The sequence below is a fragment of the Diabrotica undecimpunctata genome, chromosome 4 (genome assembly GCF_040954645.1).
Source record: "Diabrotica undecimpunctata isolate CICGRU chromosome 4, icDiaUnde3, whole genome shotgun sequence".
Lineage (NCBI taxonomy): Eukaryota > Metazoa > Arthropoda > Insecta > Coleoptera > Chrysomelidae > Diabrotica > Diabrotica undecimpunctata.
This window is the reverse complement of record NC_092806.1, coordinates 32,649,250-32,666,909: the sequence shown is the minus strand read 5'-3', so window position 1 is coordinate 32,666,909 and position 17,660 is coordinate 32,649,250. Positions and strand designations below refer to the sequence as shown.

Below are 17,660 nucleotides of genomic sequence, written 5' to 3'. Positions count from 1 at the left end.
TGAATTAATTGTTTGAGTCTTTCAGTAACCTGTGTTTTTTTTTACACATTGTATCACAACATCTTCAACACAGTTAATGAGTTTTTTTTTGTCTTTTAGGATTTTTATTCAGAAATAAACAAAAAAGAAATGTATATAAGATATTTGAACAAATTATATGATCTCCATTTAGAATGTGATAACTTTACGGAAGCCGCATATACACTGGAACTACACACAAAACTCTTGAATTGGTCGGACGAACCTCTAAGTTCGTTACTGAAAGGTGATAAAAATAATGCCAAAACGCACAGACAACTTAAAGAAGATTTGTATTATAGAATAATTGAAAATTATAGTAAAGGAAAGGTAAGATAATATTTCATTTGATGTTTTGTTTTATACTTAAACACACAATATAAATAAATTGCTTGTTTTAATAACCTATTAGTTCTATCATCAATTCAACATATTTAAAATGTGAGCGCCACTATTCTTGGTGGTTCCTGCAGCGATCCAGTAGGTGGTAATGACTACATATGCATTTGCTGGAGATAAATAACCATAAGGGGGCGTTAAAAACATAAAAGAAACTAGACTTTCCAAACTTGTCTCTCAGTGATATTCAAAGCATGTCTCGTTCCACTGAAAGAGTATGTTAGTACAAAAAGAGCTTTTCGGGTCCCAAATAGCGTTGCGGAAATTTATTTTTCTTAATATTATCAATTTTGTTATTTTTTATTTATTATTCTTTAAGTGTTGCTACTATATTTTTGTAATCGTACTTATTTTTATTGACAATTGTGTTTTAGATGTGGGAATGTGCAATAAAGAAGTGCCAGGAATTAGCAGAGCAATACGAACAAGAGACATTCGATTACGAGCGTCTTAGCGATCTCCATACCAGAATGGCTGTGTTTTATGATGACATAATGAAGAAAGCTCGGGCTGAGCCTGAGTATTTCAGAGTCGGGTATTACGGTAAAGGATTTCCGCAGTTTCTTAGAAACAAAGTTTTCATCTACAGGGGCAAGGAGTACGAAAGATTGGCCGATTTTAATGCTAGGATTTTAAATGAGTTTCCCAAAGCTGAACTGTTGAATAAACTGACGCAGCCCGGAGAAGAAATCATTGGATCTGATAAGCAATGTATCCTTTTTGCTGAAAAATCTTATTGAACGGAAATGTTAACTGATATATTTAGATAGATAGATAGATAGATTTAATGAGGGGGCATTTGGTCTATTCCACTGCGACCTTTTCAGATCTATGGTGGTCCTCTTATCCTAGATTACATTCTTTAGCTTGACCCTTTTTAAAAGGTCTAATAGCTCCTATGCCGAACCTTCTATGTAGCTCTTTACCGGTGGCTTTTCTTCGCCTAATGTAAAGAACCGCACATTTGCCAGGCTATCGCACTGACAAAATGTGCCCTGCTGTTTCTTCCTCTAGGTTATATAATCTGCATAGATCATCATCTGCCAATCCCTTCAGCTTCAACTGCCTATTCAGCTTACAGTGCTCTGTTAACAGACCTACTATGGCTTTCGACATACAATGTTCTATAATAAACTGTTTCGCTTGTCTTTGTCCTGGTGAATTACTCCACCATTCCAGAGATTTATGTGCTACCCTCTTTCTTGTAGCTGTTCTTGTAACTGCCTTTGGAACGCCGCAGAAGGGTTTCGGTCCAATGGTTTTAATGAGCCTTGTTTGGCCATTTGATCTGCTTTTTTATTGCCCTTATGACCCTCGTATTAGGAAAAATTAGAAATTAGGACCAAATTAGGAAAATTCTTGGTATTTTGTGTATATAAACGTGTTTTTATTATTTTGTTGTCCCTGACATATTGTCAAATTATATGCACTAAATTTGTGGTTAAAATAAGCTTTTCGATCTGACATCTTCGGTAAGACCAAATTATGCTGACTGTCGAAGGGAAAAACAAGTGAATTGCAAGGATTTTAAAACGCTGGTGTTTTCAAACATGGTTTTTCGTCCTACCACTCTGTATATTTATTTTTCATATTATATATAGTTTTCCTTAATGCTGCTTAGACATTCAAATAAATAAGGTGGATCCCGTTATGGATGAGAAAAAGCAAAGGTTTTCAGGAAAGCCCATTTCGGATCAAATAGTAAAATTCTACAGAGTGAACAATATACAAAAATTCACATTTTCAAGACCGTTTACCAGGAAGGATTCTCTGATTGAAAGTACAAATGAATTTGCCCATCTTTGGTTAGGTATGTTTATATATTTTTTAAAAATGTCAAATTGATGACATTATCACCTCAAACTCAAAAAAATTGCTTTCATTTGAAGAGAAAAGCTTAACTAACCAGTCTGTGTGCACGTCTTAGAAGTATTCTGTGGTCACAGATGATAGAGTTAAGGATTGGTTTCACCCCTTCACTTATTTATTGGAAAGTCATTTAATGTGTTCACTTGCTTTAGTGAAATGTTATTCCTGTGATGTTTCTGTGATTTCTTATCCACCACATTTAATACATATTTTGTGTTAATTTTTATTTTAATGACAATAAGTGATTTTTATTTTAATAGCAATCACCGATGCTGTTATTGTATAAAAATATCATAAAATATAAAATAGATGTTGAAAAACCGTGTCTTTGATATTCTTATCTGCCTTGTTTTTTCCCGATGGTGGATTTCAATAAGTTATCACAAATTTTGAGAAGATCCATGCGTTTTTAAAACTCGTACAAACACACATCACTTTGTGACCTCAAACCTTGATAAGTTTCTGTACTTGTAGTCTCTCTACACACCACTGAATACTCGTAAAGTCAATATTCCTCTTCATCTCATCTTTATCTATTTTTCTTCTCTCTCCTAAACTACAAGTGTAAGCTCTAGGTGTAAGATTGATGTATTGTTGAGTCAGATTCTTGTTTTCGTATATAACTTTTTTATTTTGGTTATTTCATTTTAAAAACTATATTCTTTTCTTTTAAATTCTTCTTTTTTTTGTTTCATTTGTTATTTTTTTTAACCGTATCTGGTAATTTAATATCTATTCATCTTATTGAAGGAATGAAGATTGGTGGCTCAAACTAGACTGCATATTACTCAGTCCAGTCCGCTGTTTCAGATTTGTATCTTGGTCTTCTTTATTATAGTTTGGATTTTTTTTTACCTTCGATTTTTTGTTGCTGGGAAAAACCAGTAGTTATATGGAAAAATTGTTAACTGCCAATTTAAATAGATCAATAATTAATCATGTGTATTTGTTTTATCAGAGAGAACAGACTTAGTTACCACATATCCTCTTCCTGGGATCTTGCGATGGTTTCCTGTAGAACATACTCAATTACATGAAATTTCCCCCTTAAGAAACGCCATAGAAACAATGGAAAGAACCAATAAAACTCTGATGAATTATGTAATACTTTACAATAAAGATAAAAATATGCAGATAAACCCGCTGAGTTTAACATTAAATGGTAAGTTACAATTATTATATGGTAAGTAGTTAAATAAAAAAAATCAAAGCAGAAATGTCAACAAAAATAATGGTTAAGAATATATCACGAAAGAATAAAAGCGGCTTTATTTAAAGTATAAAAAACAAGTTGTAATTATAAAAAAGATATGGACACTTGATAAATATTAGGCGATAAATTACTCCAAATATATAATGGGATTAAAGGAAAATAGTAAAGTAGAACATTACAAGACAGACTGATGTCACAAAAAGTGGACTGATTTGTAATAATTATAGCGGAGTTTGGCTTCAAAAGCGGTATGGGTACTCGGGTAAGGGCTTTTTTAGATTAATAGAGTACCTCCTACATTACAACTTCAATGCTTAAACTTGGTCTAGACACGTATGACATCATATCGCTCAAAAATCAGTTCTACAGTCAAACAACTTGCATTAAGGTGAATCAGGAGGTTTCAACTAAAGTTCCTATTAAACTTTAGTAAGGCTCAGACAGGGAGGTATTATGGGACGATGTTAAAACGATCCGAAATCAGTGATGAAATTGTTAATAACATCAGATACGCAGATGATAACGACAGGGAATCTACAAGACCTTTAAACTCTGTTGAACGTAGTAAACAATGAATGCAATGAAAAGCGCTTAACCATCAACTCAAAGACAACAAAACCCTGGACAGAGTGAAACACTAGATATCTAGTGAACGACGAGGAAATTTCGACCAGAATAGAACTGACACGCAAAAGCTTCATTAACTGGTTTTCTGTATTATGTACCTAATATAACACTTGTCTAAGAGCGTTAAAGTGCTACGAATGGTCCGCTTTGCTTTATGGATGTGAAGCCTGGACAATAAAAGTCCAAAATCTAAATAGATCAAGAGCGACTACTGGCTAATTGGCTAAGCCGAAGCCATTATACAGTATATAGTTCAAAAGCGAGAATTGATCAACACCATGGAAATGAGAATGGTCCAATACTTCTGTCATATAATAAGGGGAACTAAATATCGCTTACTCCGGTTAATTATTCAGGGAAAATGAAAGGAAAATACTGAGTCGGAAAAAACAACTACAGTCCCAGCTGCGTAACATTAGACAATGGACAGGTCAAACGGTAGGGAAATCGTTTCATGTAGCTACCGACCCAGAAGCATTCCAACAGCTTTTTAACATGCTTGAAAACAAACGTGGCACACAAAGAACAAGATAGCGGCGTAACGGTATTGAATATACTTATGAAAATGCACAAACACTTATTTATGAATTAAACAGATATTTTGGGATTACAGCAAAAAAATAGTGACCAGTCAAATTGTGACTATAAAGTGTCATTATAGAATTTTAGATTGGGTTATGGTCAGGGTAACGAACGGTACAATTTTTATTAGAATTAATTCTGAATGCTAGTAACACGTTATTTATGTTGCATTAAGAAAATGTTTCAAAAGAATACTCCTGGAAAAATGCGTTCAAATCAGTTTTATTATTTTAGTTCTGATTAGAAAAAATATACATAGGGTGGAAGAGCTTGTATGTGAACGATTTTGAGAATTACACGTAGTTTTATTGAACAAAAACTATAACAGTATAATAATAACTTAAATATAATTTAAATGTATCTTCATCGAAGCGGGGGTGTCGGCATTCTTCGTTCATCTTGGCGTAAGCATTCCTCTGTCGATGGAGCGCGTTCGGTTCGATCGGGTTGGATCGGGACGCAGTCGCACAATTGGTAGGGTTTAAACTACGATGTGCGCGAGCAGGTCCGTACTTAACATAGGGTATGATGGGAAAATATTTTTTTAGGTATTTTGGATGCTGCTGTTATGGGTGGAATTAAAAATTACGAAGATGTATTTTTTACCTCTAACTACGCAACTCATCATCCTGAAGATAAAATATTGATTGAAAAATTGACAGATTTGATAGCGGATCAGATTCCGCTTTTGGATCTTTGCGTACAAATACATAAGCAGAAGGTTCCTGAAAATCTTAAACCGTTACAGAAGAGATTAGAGGAATGTTTTGCCCAGATGAAAGAGGCTGTGGAGGAAAAATATGGAAAAAGGGTAGGTATATTTTTCTTAACTATTACATATATCACTATATCATTCTTAAACCCAATAAGCGGCGAGTGCTCATGCAAAGGTTACCTACTGCAAGTAGCCTAAGATGTTAATTGAAATCATTTCTGAGACAAAATTGTGATTTACTCTTGTTTACTAAGTTTGACTTATGTTTTATAAACCTAAATCGTTGTTTTTATTATTTGTAATTTCTCCTTGTAGTTACAATTCCATCATTTAAAAGAACGTGTGTTTCTTATTACATTGGTTCTTTATTACCCTTCTTTCATCCCAATTGTTTTTAAGTTCTTTCGTCACAATTTTCATACTTATAAAGGACTTATGTAGGCTTTAGTTCGTATTATTTGTCGTATTAATATATTGCAAATATTTTTCCGTTTCTAGCGTTTTATTCCTTGCAATGAGAATCAATAAATGAGCTATCATCGAGCTGTGAGCCCAATCAAAGAACACTATGACCCAAAAAAAAATAAATCAATCATGAAAATTTGGGAATAGGTAGATGAAAGTGTCTATTATTAAATAAAAAAAGAGTTTACATTCCTAAAGAACCTCCCGTTTTGTAAAAATTTTACAAAAATGCTTAAGTTTTCATATTTTATATTAAGGTACGTTTTTACTGGAGCGGCTGTTGCGATCATCGCTGAGCGATCGTCGCTAAGCGATGATCGCGGTGTACCGCTTGTGTGGTCTGTTACAGCGCCGTTTTGACTAAAGCGTCTGTCGCTAGAGCCGATCGTTGACCACTGGTCCGAGAGCAGACACAGTCGCAAACGCTGAGCGATTATAATGGCTTGTTTATGTGATTTTGAGAGTTTTTTATTTGAGAGATTCCTTCTGGAGATTGAATATGGAATACAGTTTGTAGACGACTTTTTCATATCCCTTTTACTAAACTTCAACACAAAATCAAACTGAAGTTCATTCAAACGGAAGAACTGTGGAAACTTAACATTAATTCCTAATAAATGGTTGTTTATAAAAATTTTGATGTACATACCTTCTTGTCTTCTTTTAAATATTGCATGTTTTTCTAATCTTGGAACACTTAACATTTCTTCGTCCTCTATTTCTTCTGCCAGCAGGTATTTTAACAATAACTGTTTTCTTTTATATACGCTCATCGCTGCAAAAAAACCACTTGTTCGCTAGACGACGGACAACTCACTAATCGAATCATCGCTTCAGTAAAAACACTTCGCTTGCGATTATCGCTTAACGATCATTGCTCAGCGTCGATTGCTCAACGATGATCGCAACAGATCAGATCAGAACAGATCCCCAGTAAAAACGTACCTTTAGGCTGTATTTCGTAAAATAATGAAAAAAAATTTTTTTAGAAAACTATTATCGGCATGACTTTTGGTCATGACCTAAAAATCTGCTTAAACAATTTTTTATACCTTCAGTAGTTTCTGAGATATAGCCCTTTTTGTAACTGCGTATATGGATTACCTGTTGGATGCGCGCGCACATACATTTTTGAATTAATTAATTTTTTAATCGATAATTTGAGACCATTACCAAATATAAAAATTTGCCGAAAAGGCATAAAATGTATAATAAAACCTCAATTTTAATATAAATGAATTATGAATTAATTTAGAAAAATATGTTTAGTATACTTTTTGAGAGCAACAAATATTTTTCGTCATTCCATTCAATTTTTAGAATTCTAAATTCTCTCTCTCTCTCTCTCTCTCTCTCTCTCTCTCTAAATCTCTTTTGAATTTACATTCTAAAATTTTTATAAAATATTTATATTTAAAATTTTATAATATTACTTGTAAGGATAAAAATTTGTGTTCTGTTGTCTTTTAATGAAAAAAAAAATTTAAATGGCGAGTAATTGAAAATATGCTTTTTCTAAAGCATTTTTTTGCTTTACTTTTTTTGTAGCCATAATATTTTTAATTAAAGTTCAATTATTACAAATAAGTTCAAAAACTGATTATATTTTAATAAAATCAGTGGCATTTGTTTCCAAACTAATTTTTTGAAATGAAAATTTAAGAGCATATTAAAGAAAATATATGATATATATAAAATATATTATGTATATATTGTAACGAAATAGCCCATCTCCGATGCATGGTATTGGTATGCGTCACAATTCTTAGAAGGATAATTCTCGAATACACAATCGATGGCATTTTAAATAGCGCCTGCCTTAGAGGCGCTTCGAACGAATTAGAGGTGAACTACGCCAGAATATTCTAGTACATAATAACTTTTGTATATAAGCATACCTTCTATGAGTTAAAGTTAGTTGATAAGATATAATCGTGCTGTAAACTTATAAATAAATATATTTATATAAATTAGAACCGCTCGTTTTATTTAAAATATAATAATATAATAATAACAATAATAAAAACGCTACAATATATTGCGCAATTTTAATTATTTATCTATTTAACAGATTTGTAGAAATTGACTTCATTTGCGGCAAAATACAAAAATTGCATACGAGAGCTGCACTTTTTACATTTAAAACGCATTTTGATTTTTGTCAATAGGACACTATGATCAACAAATATCGAATTTTTACCGTCAAGTTGATACAAATTTTATTTAAAATTGATTTCGCGCACGTAACTGACATTAAAAATCGCCGGTCGCTTCAAGAGTTGTTTTTAAGAGAACGGCTCGTACACAAAAGTGGTAATAAACAGTTTTGTTTAAAATTATCTCAGCTACATTTTTTATTTGAAACATTTTTTTCTACGGGTTACTCTACTTTTAAAGGGAAACCTCTACTTTTAGAGGTTTAGTCGTATTTTCTTCCCTGACGACAGGTTTAATTCCCAAATTTTCATCTTTTATTTTTTTTGGGTTTCAGCGAAATTTTGTATTTATTGACCGGGTTAATTTGTATGCGGTGTTATATTGTTTTTAGTATTTTTTTATTTCATGTGTTTTTAATAATTCTATAATGCTTATTTGTAGGACTGTGATGTAAAATTAGAAAATGAAGTACAAATGAGACGCCACTACAGTATAACTAGTGACAGCAGACTTTCAGATATAACTATAACACCTGAGTGAGTATAACGTCAATAATGATAATATGCTGCACGTTTAATGTGTTTGGGTTAAAAAATAACATGGAATACTATTGTTTTGACTGTTATATTTTTTCTTTTAAGAAGAAACTAATTCGGTTACAATCTTGATACCCCAACAGCGGAGTATAAAATAAAAGAACAATTTTTTGGTGAGTTCAAGAAACGCCAATGTCACTGTATAAATATATACATGGGTGCTTCTTTAACTTACCCACAGAATTTATTGCAGAATAAACTAAAGCAACGTAAATAGAAAAGCTTTAGAGGAGAGCAATAAAATCGAAATGATATATATTGTTAAGTATTATATCGATTATATATGTTGACTGTTTTTGCAGGAAATATTAGAAATAGCTGCTTAATTAATTGAAGTCGTAAAAATTGAAATGTATATAAATGTAAAGAAAAAGAACAAAATTGATTGGCATAACTCATACATTATTATCAGTTCAAAACAAACGCCACTTATCCTTTTTTTAATGCCATAGTAGAAACTCTGCGGCGGTGGCCGGGAATTAATAATATTTCAACGCTAAATTGTAGGTGCGCTTCCCACAACGTCTTGCTTAGTTCTGCATTTCGTAGGAACGAACCCCTATTACGAGGAGGTGATGCGGGATGAAAAACCCTCTGAGAATATCTTCGCACGTCGAGTGCGCTGTTTGACATCAATTAGATAGCTTTTAATATTTAAAGCTGTTAGTTCAAGTGTTTTGGGGTAAAATTAACGGTTTCCTATAGATGTGTGGTAAATTAGACAAGTGATTCTCAGATAATTATATTGTTTTTGAGGAGTTATGTATATATTTTTCATAGGCATATATTTTGTCACCTCGGGGGAACAAATAAGGGTGTAACCACCTTCTGTTGTCTCCGGGTGCTCTGTAGAGGGTTTAGAATATACTGTCGAGAGCTCCTCTACTTAAGTCCATTTTCGGGTTATGGACTTGGAAAATATTTATCTTCGGTGTTTTGCCTTGAAAAAGGCAAGATATTTCTTACATGACAATTTCTTCGTCGAAAATAAAAACACCAAGTTAAGTTGAAACAATTCTCAGCCACAGAGTATGGAAAATAAATGCAGGAAGCAGAGCCCCGAGAGCACTAAACTCTCAGAGAGTCCGTGAGGAACTGTCCTGGCTGACCTGAAAATCGCCAATATGCGCTGTTCGAGCGATAAATAGGGCTTTCCAGGTCAAGAGCCAATGGGAAAATTCGAGGCGGGGCGATGCGCATCGAAATGCGTACTAGTCCACAGACTATGGCATTCGATGACAATTTTAGCTAACAAATTTATAATTGTGTTGGTAGATTGTTTTCAAATTTTTGTGTCACAACTCCGGCAAAGGATATTTAATGAATGTCCGAATGGCTTCAAATACATTTAGTTATAAAACTTTATTTACAGCAGGCGACGAATAACAATATTTTACAATTGACTGCTTGTTCTAAAAACATTTCCCACGCCTATGAAAATCCTAGATGTCGTGCTTCACCGACGATAGCGGCTTATTTATAAATCTCAGGTGCAAATCGAGACGTCGAATATCACATTTTCAATACAAATTGTTTATTGTCATTAAATATATTGAGATAATATAGAAGTATCATAAGAAAATACTTTCATATAGTATAATATATAGATAAATTTTTTTTTTTTTCTTAAAAAATAAAAGTATTCTATGTATAGTAAGTAGTAACTGCTTGTATATATGTTTTTTGTTATTTTATGATATTCTCTGGGCTTTTTCTTTTTGTGCTTTGTAATAACTTTTTATTTATTTTTAATTTCTTTTGTTTTATTTGGTAATTTTTATGTAGTAACGTTGGCAGTCGCAGCCGGGTTTCCAGTTTAACTCGAAGCCAAGTGGCGTCCTTAAGAAATTTTACTGCAAACTTTAATTTTGCCGCATCGCCTATGGTTAATAGGTTTGTATCTGCAGTGTGCTTAGAGATAATCAGTAGTTATAATACTTGCAACGCAGGATTTGTCTAAAAGTAAAAGCTTAGTTGATGAATTCATTTTAGAAGAACTTTTATGTTGATTCTGGTCCTGAGATTTAATTGTTAATTACCGAAGCAAAAATGATATGACTATGAAATGAGAAAAACGTTAAATAAGAATAATCTAAATAAACATTTGGATTAAATAAAAATTTAATACAATACCGTTTTCTCTTCAGTACTTTTAATGTCATTACATGGTATCAGGTCATTTCTTCTTCCTAAATAAGGACAGAAATTATTTGTCTCGGGCTCTTGATCATGAAAATTGATAACAAACTTTTGTTTTTTCATCAATCTCAATTAAGAAGACCTATGCTGTTAATAAAAACCAACAACTTGTTTATGGGTAGTTTAAGCATATATCATGGCTCACTAGTACTTGTTTTGCCGTCTGTACCCGCGTTATGTCACAAACATTTCACATTTCCAAAGTCACAAACATTTGACCTATTGATAGTTTCTTCGTCCGTTTCGCCTTTACTCTGTCTTTAGACCGTCGTGAAACAAGTTAGTTTTACCCTACTAATGACTCGTCGTTGCGATAGTAATTTTGCTCAAGGACGAGGGGAACAGCAAGGTTGGACATTTGGTTGACGAACTTACTCGAGCGGCTAACGATGCGAAACTATCATACGTGCGTTCATGGCTTAACGTAGCCCGTATCCTTTCCAATAAAAGATGGCAAGATATCTCCTGGACTCCACAGAGTACCTCGCTCATTTGTTTCCATTTAACCAACCAGTCGGTATCCTGTGGGCAATTTCTCGATCTAGTGTCTCATTTTCCGTTATGTATGAGCTAATGTATTTGAATTCTCCTAGCTGTCTAGTTTTTCCCGAAGCAGTTCGATGTCCCCAACCATTCCTGTTCCTCCCAACCACATATACTCCGTTTTCGAACTGCTAACTTAAATCTTCCCTCTTAAGTGGCCTTTCTCGAACCCTACAACTTCTTCTCCACTAACACGATGTCATCAGCAAAGAATTGACCAAGGACTCCCTCCCTTACCTCCTATGTCAATACATCTACAGCTAGATTAAACAGGTAGGACTCGGTGAAGAGCCATATTTATATCCTTCACGAGCCTTACATACTTCTCAAGAACCCATTTCTCTCGCATACATCTCCATAGATGTTGTCTAGAAACTGTGTCGTACGCCTTATCAAGATACATAAATACCAAGTGTAGCTCATTTTTCTTCTCGCCGTATTTCTCTACCAACTGTCTCAAAGCAAACAAGGATCCGTTGTCCTCCTTCCTGGCATCAACCCAAACTCTTCTATCGATGTCTCTGTCCTTAACTCTCACTTTTCAGTTGTTTCCCAAATTTTCATTGTGCGGGACATTCCCTTTATGTCTCTATAGGTCTTACAGTCCTGAATGTTCCCTTTATCTTAAAAAATATATATATCAGTCTTCAGAGGAAGCTAATGTTTGAGCGACACACGCCGAATAGACTATATTGTGAGAAAATCGATGAAGTGTAATCTTAAAAACGAATTTTCACTACTTTTATTATTATAAGGACAGAATTTTTAACTATTTCATCTATTAATAAAAGCACTGTAATTTTTTTTATTGGAGTACATTCAGTAAGTTTTACTTTTGATATAAATCCTGAAGCACAAATGAGTAATTTGTAAAGTTATTAGTAGATTTGAAGCGATAGCACTAACGATATTTTTTGATTTTCAGAAAAAATCACTATTTGGCGAATAGCAGAAACACATTTGCTTAAAATAACCCCCTATTTTAAGATTAAATTCCTAATATTATTAACAGTTTTTCTATTAGCTTACAAATAATAATGGTTTAAAATCTGGGATTTAGGTTTTTACGGTAATTATACTATCACTACTAACTACATGTTTTCCTTATTAGCATGATATCTTGTTTTAATCAATTACTAACACCGATAAGTATCGAATATTTACAACATTAACTGTTTCATCGAATTTCTAACATTACAATGTTTATGTCTGATAGTCCAGTCATTTTCAAAAAGTTATGGCTAATACTCTGTTAATCTGGTTTAATTTTAATAACTGTCTTAAATATTTTAGACGAACAACTACTGTGTTTATTATATCCTATAAGTGAGACTACGATTAATAATAATGGATCTATATGATATAAACCTGCGATTAGTGAAATGATCAATATAGCCCCTAGAGAGAGCCTGTCGAATTTTGGAGAGTTATAGCCTTGAGGACACACACGTACACACTACCGTGTCCCAACTCGTGGGAACCAAATCAACACGGTATAGAAATAATAGTATAAAGGAAATAAGCTCATAGGGAACTCCAGCTGAGCTTAATGCTCTGTCTCTAACAGAAATAATTCTTAAACAGGGTTCTACAGACGAACTTTCAGCATAGTAAGGCAGCTTTGACAGAGCTTACGAAGGTTCGATTTAGCCTTGATACAAGATCACTGGGTTCAGCAGTGCCGTATAAATAGCATTTTAGTCATATCCCCCCATGCCAACATTATGGAATGGTTAATGGTCCAGGAAAAACCGGAAGGAAAGAGAATTAGGGGGCAAACACCAATTAGATAGATGGACACAATGAATAAAAACTTGTATGAGTGCAGTATGAGCAATGCAGAATGAAGAAAAATAAGGAATGCTGCGTCAAAATGCAATAAGAACCCTAGAAGAACATTAACATTGATAATCAGTAGATATCTTATGGAATATACAAAATGGAAGAAGATATTGCCAATCTAACAATAAAACACTGAAAACTTTTGTTTTCAACACTTCCGCAAAATGTATTATATTTTATTATCACTACAGCTGTTTCGGCAGAGTGCCCTTCTCAAATGATGAGAATATAATCTGTAATTGAATAAGTTGAGAAGGGTAGAGCTGTTTGTGTTATTCAGAATTATATCTGTTTTTTAAATTTATTAATTTCCATAGATTCTAATATAGATAGCTTAAGACCTTTATTTTGAATATGGAGAATTTGAAATTGGTCATTAACAGAATGATTATGATATAGAAGGTGAATTGCTTACGTAGAATCTGTATTTCTATTGTTGAAAGCCCTTTTGTGTTCTGCTATACGTTTGTTAAAGTTTCTACCAGTTTGACCGATGTAAGTTTTTGGACAGTCACCGCATGTAAATTTTTATACACCACTGTTTAAGTGCTTTTTGTTTTGGCTCTTGTTCTTCTTAATATATTTACTTAAGTTATTATTTGTCCTGAAAGCTGGTGTTTTCCTTTTTTTTATGATTAGTTATTTTTGTTGATATCTTGCCTGTATATGTAATTGAAGAGAATGTAGAAAGAGTTTTTCCTCGTTGGTGAAAAAACTAATTTCAGTGCTTTCTTATACAGTTTTTGGTTTAAAATTTTATTTACTGTTTGTTCGTTGTACTCATTATTTACTGCTATTTACTTAATGATATTGAATTCTATCGCGAAGTTATTTTTTGGCATCGGAATTTCTGTTAATCTATGCAACATGCTATGGTAGGAATGTAGATTAGTAGATTAACAGAACTCTCCATGTCAAAAAATAACTTAAGTAAATAGCAGTAAACTGTCACCTCGGGGGACCAAATAAGGGTCTAACCACCTTCTGATATCCCCGGGTGCTCTGTAGAGGGCTTCGAATATACTGTCGAGAGCTCCTCTACTTAAGTCCATTTTCGGGTTATGGACTTGGAAAATATTTATCTTCGGTGTCTTGCCTTGAAAAAGGCAAGATATTTCTTACATGACAACCTCTTCGTCGAAATAAAAACACCAAGTTAAGTTGAAACAACTCTCAGCCACAGAGTATGGAAAATAAATGCAGGAAGCAGAGCCCCGAGAGCACTAAGCTCTCGGAGAGCCCGTGAGGGACTGACCTGGCTGACCTGAAAATCGCCAATATTTATATGCGCTGTTCGAGCGATAAATAGGGATTTCCAGGTCAAGAGCCAATGGGAAAATTCGAGGCGGGGCGATGCGCATCGAAATGCGTACTAGTCCACAGACTATCGCATTCGATGACAAATGTACAACAAACAAACAATAAACAAATTTTTAAACAAAGTTTTAAACCAAAAACTGTATAAGAAAAGACCTGAAATTATCTTTCTACCACCAGAGAAAAAACCCAGTACATTCTGCTCGATTATATATACAGGAAATATATCAATAAAAATAGCCAAATACGCAAAAAAGAAAGATAAAATAACACCAGCTTTCAGAACAAACAACAACTTAGCAAATATATGAAGAACAACAAGAGCAAAAGAAAAAGCACTTACACAGTGGCGTATACAATCTTACATGTGGAGACTACCCAAAAACTTACATCGGTCAAACTGGTAGAACCTTTAACAAAACGTATAGCAGAACACAAAAGGGATTTTCAATAATAGAAAAGCAGATTCTACCTATGTACTTTACGTTCTAGATCATAATAATCCTTTTAATGACCAATTTCAAATTCTAGAAATTCAAAATAAATGTCTTAAGCTATATTTATAAGATATATGGAAATTAATAACTTAAAAAATACAGATATCATTCTAAATGGCCAACTTGAGATAAACATGCTTTGTTCACGCAGACTAATCCGAATATTCTGCAGTTATCAATTGGAATAGCAGTACAGTCACAAAATTTGTTAAGATCGTTAAGAATAACTTAACAAATTATACAGTGCTTGTAAACGCCAAATCCTCTCAACCTCCCTCTCTCCAATGGCGCTACAGCCCAAATCGAGCCTGGCCTCCTCCAAACTATACCTCCAACCCTGCCGGTCCTGCGCCGATCTTCTCCAGGTTCTCACGTGTAGCAAATTTTCTTCATCCTCCCACCTTTTCCGTGGCCTTCCTTTTGGTCTTGCGCCCTGCATTTTACTATCTATGGCAATCTTCCCGTCTCCATTCTCACTACATGACCATCCCATTGAAGCCTCTGAAGTTTAACGAATTCTAAGATCGGTGTCTCTTTGAACAGTTGGCAGAGTTCATGGTTGTACCTGGATCTCCATATCCGTTTTCGTTAATAGGTCTAAATATCTTCCTTAGGATTTTTCGTTCGAATACTTCCATAACATACTAGGGGTCTGATAATAGTCTTGTAGACCCTGATTTTCGATCTCCAGTGTGTCGTTTTGGAGCGGAACACATAAGTTTTGTTTCCCTTTACTATTGTTCTTTGAATTCATGGTTCTTCTGTTCCATCCGTGTTTAATGTAACTTCCAGATATGTGAAACTTTCTACAGTTTCAATATCGTCCTCTAATTGAACTGTACGTCTGTTTCCCCTAGCTCTTGCCTGTGTCAGTTATTTTATCTTTTGAATATTTATTTCTAGTCAGGTCTCTTTTGTCCCTGTTTTTAATTGGGAATATATTTTTGCCGCCTCTTCTGTTCTGCGAGACATAATGCTCATGTCATCGGCATAGGCGGCAATCTGTATTGATTTATTTGTTAGGAGATTACCTCTTCCTATATTCAGCTGTCTTATCACATATTCAAGAGTCAGGTTGAATAGTGTCGGTGCCAGCCGGCCTCCTTGTTTTAATCCTCTGACTATTGAAAAGTTAAACTCTCTCAATACCTGTACTATAATTATCTTTTGTCTTCTATTCCCTTTGTAGTCATATTTTGATGTTTACTCATATGATGAATTCATATGAATATGAAAAAATCCCATAATTCGGGATAAACTCAAAAACTTGGCAGCAATGATCGTGTTAATCCTATATTTGTAATAATTTATAAGAGGGTGTTTTAAAATTATTGTGTTTGATATTTAGACCTCCCAAGATAATGCCTGCTTCGCTTTTCAGCATAAAAAAACCGCGTTACTTTGGGCAACGCAAGGCACGTCAATAAAGTTCCTCATAATTTTTACAATAACTGAAATTAGAAACTTACTTTTTTTGTATTCACCAAATTTTGATTACGACATACTGTCTTAAATCCATTAAGTGGTAACCAGGTTTTGTAAGATGCAAACTTTTTCACTTATTTAGTACTTTTAATTGCTGTTTAATTACTTTATTTTAATCGATTTACATTCACTATTGACGTATTTGCCTTGCCGCAAAGTTTACAATTGACAATTATTTTAAACTTAAGACTATATCGTGAGATTATTAGTTTTAAGTTTTAACTATTTAGCTTATTTTGTGGTGAAATTGTATTAAAATGTATTGAAAGTATGTGTTATGCTATAGTTATGTCTTTAGATACCATAAAGGAATAATTGTATACAACAAAGAACAAAAATATTTAATGGTTAACCAACAACGCGGAGAAAAATTAAGTACTAGAATAAACAAATATAGCAAAACTACAAATACCAGCATTAAAAATTAAAGAACGCAGTGTTTTCATTCATAAAAAATGATAAAAGAAGAATTTTCAAGTAGACGTAGGAAAATACATAGGAAAGAAGCAAAAATTCATGAATTAATAGGAAAGGACAATAAAGCCTATTTCTCAGTAGTTTGTTCAAAAAAAAAACAAATAGAACACAAAAAGAAAAAAGGAAACTAGTAGTGTTCTCGAAAGAAAATCTTTGAAACGATCGATCGATGAAAATGGGATATCGAGATATAGAAATTACTTCTTCTTCTTCACGTCACGAATTCATGTTCACGTCAGACGTCACGTTCACGTCAGAATTATCAGACATTGGCGATCACCATGGCGAAGGTTTCTCGATCTTCTACCACATGGAATAGTTGTCCTGTATTTGATATCTGAGTCCATTTACGAATGTTTTTTAACCAAGAAACCTGTTTTCTTCGTACACCTCTACTTCTATTTTGTCTTTAAGTGTAAGGATCAGTGTGGATAAACTTATATTATATTCTAGCAATTCTTTACAGCTAATTTGCTTTTTCTCGCGTCCCTTACGTCATTCTTTTTTACCATTTCAGGGGTATTCATACAAATTTCTCCTTTTCATCGCCTCTTTTATACCTTGTTTCCATCTTTTTGCTGCATGACCTCTCCTTCTTCTTCTTTGTGGGACCCAATTATACATTCGGTAAACTTTCGTGTAGCGTTCTCCTCATGTGG

At 33.6% G+C, this 17,660-nt stretch overlaps 1 protein-coding gene across 6 annotated transcripts in view; it reads left to right on the top strand.

The window, feature by feature from the left end:
* Nucleotides 1-17,660, top strand: part of mbc (dedicator of cytokinesis protein myoblast city) — a 105,725-nt gene that overhangs the window by 69,493 nt on the left and 18,572 nt on the right. For 3 of the 6 annotated variants that reach the window (XM_072529308.1, XM_072529310.1, XM_072529312.1), the window contains 7 exons: nucleotides 100-348; nucleotides 792-1,128; nucleotides 2,039-2,227; nucleotides 3,245-3,448; nucleotides 5,257-5,519; nucleotides 8,487-8,581; nucleotides 10,427-10,534. In XM_072529308.1, the coding sequence (XP_072385409.1) occupies nucleotides 100-348; nucleotides 792-1,128; nucleotides 2,039-2,227; nucleotides 3,245-3,448; nucleotides 5,257-5,519; nucleotides 8,487-8,581; nucleotides 10,427-10,534 (1,445 nt within the window). Of the gene's footprint in view, nucleotides 1-99; nucleotides 349-791; nucleotides 1,129-2,038; nucleotides 2,228-3,244; nucleotides 3,449-5,256; nucleotides 5,520-8,486; nucleotides 8,582-10,426; nucleotides 10,535-12,308; nucleotides 12,453-17,660 lie in introns of all 6 variants that reach the window. The other 3 variants (XR_011950618.1, XR_011950619.1, XM_072529309.1) reach the window with 3 other exon arrangements.